Raw genomic sequence first — 7,487 nt, forward strand, 5'->3', positions numbered from 1 at the left:
ACCTCCGCTCTGCCTCCCGAGTTCAAGTCATTCTCCTGCCTCAGCCTACCACGTAGCTGGGATTACAGGCATGTGCCACCACGTCTGGCTAATTTTTGCATTTTTAGTAGAGACAGGGTTTCACTAGCATTTTTAGTAGAGACGGGGTTTCACTATGTTGACCAGGCCGGTCTCGAACTCCTGACCTCGTGATCCACCCTCCTTGGCCTCCCAAAGTGCTGGGGTTACAGGCATAAGCCACTGCGCCTGGCCATCTAATTTTTGTATGTTTAGTAGCGTTTTCACATGTTGGTCAGGCTGGTCTCGAACTCCTGACCTCAAGTGATCCGCCCACCTCGGCCTCACAAAGTGCTGGGGTTACAGGCATGACCCACTGTGCCCAGCCATTCCAGGTGTTTTATAAGCATTTATTCTTTACAAATCATCCTACGAGGGAAGTACTATGAACCCAGATCAGATTTTAGGCCCAGGCTACTGTCTTCTAGTTAATTCACTTTTGGTCTTTAAAACCAAGAATTCTGTAAGTAAAATATTTTAGGATTTTCTAAACTCGTAGGTTGGTGAGGGATTGTCCATAAATATTACAAAACAGCTGCATTAAAACGTTCTTTAAAAAGTGATGGTAGGCCAGGTGAGGTGGTTCACGCCTGCAATCCCAACACTTTGGGCTGAAATGGGTGGATCCTTTGAGCCCAGGAATTCGAGATCAGCCTGAGCCACATGGCAAAACTCCGTCTCTATAAAAAATACAAAAATTAGCCGAGCATAGTGCTGCGTGCCTGCAGTCCCAGCTACTAGGAAGGCTGAGGTGAGAGGATAACTTGAGCCTGGGAGGTCAAAGCTACAGTGAGCAGGGTAAGCCACTGCACACAAGTCTGGGCAACAGAGCAAGACCCTGTCTCCAAAAAAGTAAAAAGTGATGGTGACGTATTTAAAAATAAACTTGTATACATGGTTTTTACAGTCAACAAATGCAGCTATAATCGTTATTGGGATTATGTGCAAACCATGTTACTCCTACACACCCTAGCCCTTTGCATTCCTCTAACTCTCTTCAGTCATTCCCATGTATCTTAGTCAACTTAAATTCATATACAAAAGGCAGAATTTGTCCTCTTATAACCCATACCTTTTCCCAGCTTTTCATCTGATGCTGACCTTTTCTTGCCTTTCATAATTACAAGGCTCAATTTTTTTCATTGTGAATTTCAACCTTTTTGTTTTCAGTTTATAACTCCTAAACCTTCCCAACTGTCAATAAGTTCTGGCCAATCACATAGCAGACACTGTAATCCCAACACTTTGAGAGGCTGAGATGGGAGAACTGCTTGAGCCCACGAGTTGAGACCAGCCCAGACCAACATAGTGAGACCCCATCTTAAAAAAAAAAGGCCAGGCAAATTCGCCAGGCATGGTGGTGCCCAACTACTCCAAAGCTAAGGTAGAGCCTATAGAGCCTGAAAGGCCACAGTGAGCCACGAATGTGCCACTGCACTCCAGCGTGACAGATTGTCTAAAAAAAAAAGAAATTTCCGTACCTCCTAGTGTTCTGAGAGGTTCAAAAAACAAAATTTATGCTATCTTGGACTTTCAATTAACTTTAGTTTGAAGTCAATTTTGAACTATTCTTTTATACTCAAGGCCATAGTCTATACTGTCCAAAAGAACTTTCTGCAGTGGTAATGTTTTATATCTTTGTTGTTCAATAAACTAGCCACATGTGGCTGTTGAGTACTAAATGTGACTAGCGTAACAGGAAGCACATTACCTGGCTAGTGACCCCTACTAGACGGAACATTTGCCGTCAGCTCTTACTATCCCCCAGCTTCGATCCTCTGCCTAACCCAGCCTGCTATACACAAGCCTAGCATATCTTGTTTCTTCTCTTGCAAAATCTTAAAAGACCCTTCTAAGCTGCTCAATGTTTATGAATTCACTCAACATTTAAAATTGACTAGAAAACAAAATAATATAGTATTTTTCCCTTCATATATATATGTTTATATAGATAAATATATATATAAACTTGTTAGTAAAGTTTGAGGTGGGACTACACTAAACATGGAATTCTATTTATAAGTAAAAACCACAAAAGGTTTGCGTAAGAATATCACTATTTATTTTCCCTCAGGTAATTTTTCTATGGCTTCAACATTTTCTCTTCAAAATCAGAAGAAAAATATCCCAAAGTTTAGAACTGGATCACTTGGCCCTTTCTCTTCTTATCTCCTCCCAGTTCAAAATGCTTGCATCTCTTAATGGCCAGCATCCTCTTGGATCTGCAGTTAGGCTCAACACATTCCAGCCTTAGCACAATCTTCTTTGTGGTCTTAGCCTTCTTCCGGAAAATTGGCTTTGTCTGCCCACCATAGCCACTCTGCTTCCGATCATAGCGCCTCTTTCCCTGGGCATACAAAGAATCCTTGCCCTTCTTATACTGTGTCACTTTGTGAGGCTGATGCTTGCCACACTTCTTACAGAAGGTTCTTCGGGTTTTAGGTACATTGACCATCTTTGCAGCAGGGCTGTTGTCTATATGATGAAAACTAGTAAAATAAGATAGCAGACATTAAACCTTCCGAAAAGTGAAAGTGCTACACAAGTAGATATACGAAAACCGTATACATAAATATAAACCCACCACATACTCATTTTCCATATGAATAAATGCACGTACAAGTGCATATCTTTTAAACACTTCGTTTAAATTACTGGAGGACTAATTTGTCAACCTAAAGAACTGAGGCAAGGCCGGGCACGGCGGCTCATGCCTGTAATCCCAGCACTTTGGGAGGCCGAGGTGAGTGGGTCTCCTGAGGTCAGGAGTTCGAGACCAGCCTGACCAACATGGAGAAACCCCGTCTCTACTAAAAATACAAAATTAGACGGGCGTGGTGGTGCATGCCTGTAATCCCAGCTACTGGGGAGGCTGAGGCAGGAGAACGGCTTGAACGCGGGGCGCGGAGGTTGCAGTGCGCCAAGATCGCACCATTGCACTCCAGCCTGGGCAGCAAGAGCGGAATTCCGCCTCAAAAACAAAAAAAAACAACTGGGGCAAAATTCACAAGTTGAGTGTTTATTTGGGCCAAGTTTGAGATTGCAACCCGGAGCACAGATTCAAATTGCCGTGAATAGCAGCAGTTGTAAGCGGGTTTTTAGAGGAAAAAACGGCAGTTCCTAAGTTATTTACCAAGAATTTACATTAAAATAACACAAGCGATTGGTTGGCTATACACCGTTCTTTTTATGACAAATTCCAGGAGCACGGACATAATGGGTGAAGCAGCTAATCAGGAATAAAATGCCAGGCATGAAGTGGGGAGGTGTCTGAAGTCTCATACTCCTGTCTCTCTGGGCCCAGCAAATTTTGCAGACCTCAAATAACTCAATGCTCCGAGCCATTTTTCTTTTCTCATATAGAACAAGACTCACGAAAACCAAGAGCAGTAGCTTTAGGAGGCCCAATACAGTCAGTTTTCTGTACGAAATGGGTTTAATTTATTGTGGCTGCCCGAAAAGAAATGTGCGGTTCATCTAATTTTCTTCCGCAGAAGAAGAAGAATTTCTTTGACTCTCTTTCCCCCACCCACCTCCTCCATTTTCCAACTCTAGAGAATGGCTGGGGCAGTGTGCGACGTCGTAGCTACGGTTACGACCCGCCCCGTTCCTTCTCCGAGAACCACATCAGCGTGGTATCACTTTTCCCTCCGAAGCACGGTCACCCGTCAGCAGCCTAGAGGGCTGACGTGTCCTTATCAAGCCGGCGCGCCTCGCGATCCTACAGCCGCCATGCCTGAAGGGAGAAGCCTGCTCTCGAACTAAGGCCGACGAGGGCCGTGGGTCTCGCCTTCCCTTTCCTAAGAAGGCCTAGTCCTACCCCAGATTCTGAGCAACGGAGGCTCCTATTGGAACCGCTACAGTCCCGTTCTTAGCTTACCGAGAAACGGCGTCCGACACCCTCGCGTAGCGCAGCTCTAGTCTAACAGGAAAGGGAAGAGAGAAGCGGAAGTAGGAACTGCACCTGAGCGACAGTACTGCGAACCAATAGGCAGCCGGTCACGGCGGCCAGGCGCCTTCGGTCGCGTCTGGAAAGCACCAACCAACGGTCTAAGGGGCGGGCCGGAGGGGTGTGGGCCGGAGGGCCGCGGTGTTCCGCGGGCCAGTTGCGGGTTGTCAGAACTGTCGCCACCGGAGTGGGGCGAGGCTGCGTCGCTCAGTCCTGGCCGTCTAGGGCTCACGTAAGGATGAGAACGCAGAGGACGCAGGGCCGCTGGAGGCGCAGGTAACGAAGCTAGGGTGCGGTGGGGCAGCTGCTGGGTTTCTTCCGGGACCCGTGGTGCTGAATGGAGAGGACCGAGACGAAGCCGAGCCGCGGCTCCTAGCGGCGGCGCCGATGCCCGAGCTGTAGCTGCCAGGCGAGGATGTGTGGAGCGCAGGCGGCGCGGGGTAGCTGAGAGGTCTCGGGCCCCAGGACCCCCGGGGCCCAGGATGAGTTAGCGAGGGCAGCCGCGGGGTCCAGTTCCGACCGTGACAGGCCAAGGCGACGGCCGCCGCCCGCCCGCCCCATCCGTGCAGAAGCAGCTACTCCTTTCCGCGCCCGCCCGCCCGCGCTCCCGGCCCTGGAGACCATGAGGTTCCGCATCTACAAACGGAAGGTGCTAATCCTGACGCTCGTGGTGGCCGCCTGCGGCTTCGTCCTCTGGAGCAGCAATGGGCGACAAAGGAAGAACGAGGCCCTCGCCCCGCCGTTGGTGGACGCCGAACCCGTGCGGGGTGCCGGCAGCCGTGGCGGGGACCACCCCTCTGTGGCTGTGGGCATCCGCAGGGTCTCCAACGAGTCGGCGGCTCCCCTGATCCCGGCGGTCCCCCAGCCCGAGGCGGACAACCTGACGCTGCGGTACCGGTCCCTGGTGTACCAGCTGAACTTTGATCAGACGCTGAGGAATGTAGATAAGACTGGCAACTGGGCCCCCCGGGAGCTGGTGCTGGTGGTCCAGGTGCATAACCGGCCCGAATACCTCAGACTGCTGCTGGACTCACTTCGAAAAGCCCAGGGAATTGACAACGTCCTCGTCATCTTTAGCCACGACTTCTGGTCGACCGAGATCAATCAGCTGATCGCCGGGGTGGATTTCTGTCCGGTTCTGCAGGTGTTCTTTCCTTTCAGCATTCAGTTGTACCCTAACGAGTTTCCAGGCAGTGACCCTAGAGATTGTCCCAGAGACCTGTCGAAGAACGCCGCTTTGAAATTGGGGTGCATCAATGCTGAGTATCCCGACTCCTTCGGCCATTATAGAGAGGCCAAATTCTCCCAGACCAAACATCACTGGTGGTGGAAGCTGCATTTTGTGTGGGAAAGAGTCAAAATTCTTCGAGATTATGCTGGCCTTATACTTTTCCTAGAAGAGGATCACTACTTAGCCCCAGACTTTTACCATGTCTTCAAAAAGATGTGGAAACTGAAGCAGCAAGAGTGCCCTGAATGTGATGTTCTCTCCCTGGGGACCTATACTGCCAGTCGCAGTTTCTATGGCATGGCTGACAAGGTAGATGTGAAAACTTGGAAATCCACAGAGCACAATATGGGTCTAGCCTTGACCCGGAATGCCTATCAGAAGCTGATCGAGTGCACAGACACTTTCTGTACTTATGATGATTATAACTGGGACTGGACTCTTCAATACTTGACTGTATCTTGTCTTCCAAAATTCTGGAAAGTGCTAGTTCCTCAAGTTCCTAGGATTTTTCATGCTGGAGACTGTGGTATGCATCACAAGAAAACCTGTAGACCGTCCACCCAGAGTGCCCAAATTGAGTCACTCTTAAATAATAACAAACAATACATGTTTCCAGAAACTCTGTCTATCAGTGAGAAGTTTACTATGGTAGCCATTTCCCCACCTAGAAAAAATGGAGGGTGGGGAGATATTAGGGACCATGAACTCTGTAAAAGTTATAGAAGACTGCAGTGAAAATCACAATTACAGAAGCAAAAGTGACAGTCTTCTATTTTTGATATTTGTCCAAACAGGACAGGACATACAATTGAATAAAAGAGTTTAGGAACTGGTTTCTGCTTTAATACAAAAAATCTTGTAAAAGGTGTCCAAATACATAGTAATCTTTTCCAATTATGTCTGATTAAGATTTAAAACTGAAGGTTTCATTTTGGGAGTAGGGTTTTAAAGCTCCATCTATATCTGCTAAAACTGATTATTGTTGATTGATAGAGGAGGGGAAATTTGATTTAAATTGCATCTATTAGTCTTTTTATCTGAAACTTTGTACACTTTTCCACTTTTAAAACCTATTTTAGGTACAGCAAAATTTATTTAAAACTGTCAAAGCAGTAAAAAGTATTACCATGAAATTGTTAGGGTATTAATGGAACAAACCCAGTTTCACTGTATTGACACACTTACTAGGAAGGGATTGCTTCACTGGTTTAATAATTAAAAAGTTATGTTTGTTAAAACACCCTGTCAGAACAGTCATTTTCAGTATTAGATTCCTGTACTATTGTGTTTTGAGTGTGCTTTGGAACCTTCATAGAACACACTTTCTTTTGGAATGTATTTGATTGATAAGAAAGTTTAAACATTGTTTTCACCTCAATGTAGAAATACAGTGGTTTTTTTTTTTTTTTCTTTTAGTGCTGACAAAATAAAATACTCATTTTTGCATAAAAAGGTTCCTAATCCTTTTGCAGAATAAGTTTTGTTTACTCTTTATACCAAATTTAGTGAAGGCATTCTACAAGTTTTGAGTTAGCATTACATTTTAATATTTATTATTGCTACATTGTATAATTGAGTTTGAAATAAAACCCAGCTCATGACAATGCATTCCCTGTGCAAGAAACTGTTTGGCTTTCAAATTACCCAGGCATAGATAATGAAGAATAAAAAGTTGCTGTGTAAGGTAAATACAGCCTAAATTGTTTTTGAAAGCCAGAAATGGTACAAAGTTCACTCATGCCAAAGTCAAATACTTTCTAGTGCCGGCTTTAACTTAAATCATACTTTTTAAAAGGACAGATACAGAAAATTATAGGAAACAGGCTTAAATTTTGCTCCATATTTAATGTAGAAGTTTCTAGAAGTTTCCCTTAATTTGTAATTGCATTCAACCAAAAATTTCTCATAAAAGACTAATTTCTGTGTAAAGATACTATTAGGGGCTGGGTATGGTGGCTCATGTCTGTAATCCCAGCACTCTGGGAGTCTGAGGCAGGCAGATTGCTGGAACTCAGGAGTTTGAGACCAGCCTGGGCAACATGGCGAAAACCCATCGCTACCAAAAATACAAAAAATTAGCCAGGTGTAGTGGTGCATCTGTAGTCACAGCTACTTGAGAGGCTGAGGTGGGAGGATCCTTTGAGTTTGGGAGGCGGAGGTTGCAGTGAGCCTAGAGCATGCCACTGCACTCCAGCCTGGGCAACAGAGCAAGCCTCCATCTCAAGAAAAAAAAAAGTTACTTAAACTTAC

At 45.8% G+C, this 7,487-nt stretch overlaps 2 protein-coding genes across 5 annotated transcripts; one reads left to right on the forward strand and one right to left on the reverse strand.

Annotated features, from left to right (window-relative positions):
- Window positions 1-2,096: 2,096 nt before the first annotated feature.
- LOC105504552 (60S ribosomal protein L36a) lies at window positions 2,097-4,040 on the reverse strand. The gene is made up of 2 exons (XM_011932035.1): window positions 3,938-4,040; window positions 2,097-2,546 (listed from the first exon to the last, which is right to left on the reverse strand). Exon 2 carries the CDS (start codon window positions 2,510-2,512, stop codon window positions 2,192-2,194), a length of 321 nt encoding a protein of 106 aa, XP_011787425.1. The 5' UTR covers window positions 2,513-2,546; window positions 3,938-4,040; the 3' UTR covers window positions 2,097-2,191.
- LOC105504530 (alpha-1,6-mannosyl-glycoprotein 2-beta-N-acetylglucosaminyltransferase) lies at window positions 3,721-6,845 on the forward strand. Of its 4 annotated transcripts, none has more exons than XM_011931997.1 (2): window positions 3,721-4,534; window positions 4,626-6,845. In XM_011931997.1, the coding sequence occupies exon 2, from the start codon at window positions 4,629-4,631 to the stop codon at window positions 5,970-5,972; it is 1,344 nt and encodes a 447-aa protein (XP_011787387.1). In that variant the 5' UTR covers window positions 3,721-4,534; window positions 4,626-4,628; the 3' UTR covers window positions 5,973-6,845. The 4 variants fall into 4 exon arrangements, with proteins under 4 accessions (XP_011787387.1, XP_011787396.1, XP_011787406.1 ...); XM_011932006.1 differs by having other exon boundaries at window positions 3,721-4,415; window positions 4,520-6,845; XM_011932016.1 differs by having other exon boundaries at window positions 3,721-4,408; window positions 4,606-6,845.
- The last annotated feature ends 642 nt before the right edge of the window (window positions 6,846-7,487 follow it).

This window comes from Colobus angolensis, unplaced genomic scaffold, assembly GCF_000951035.1.
Source record: "Colobus angolensis palliatus isolate OR3802 unplaced genomic scaffold, Cang.pa_1.0 Scaffold12185, whole genome shotgun sequence".
NCBI classification, from domain to species: domain Eukaryota; kingdom Metazoa; phylum Chordata; class Mammalia; order Primates; family Cercopithecidae; genus Colobus; species Colobus angolensis.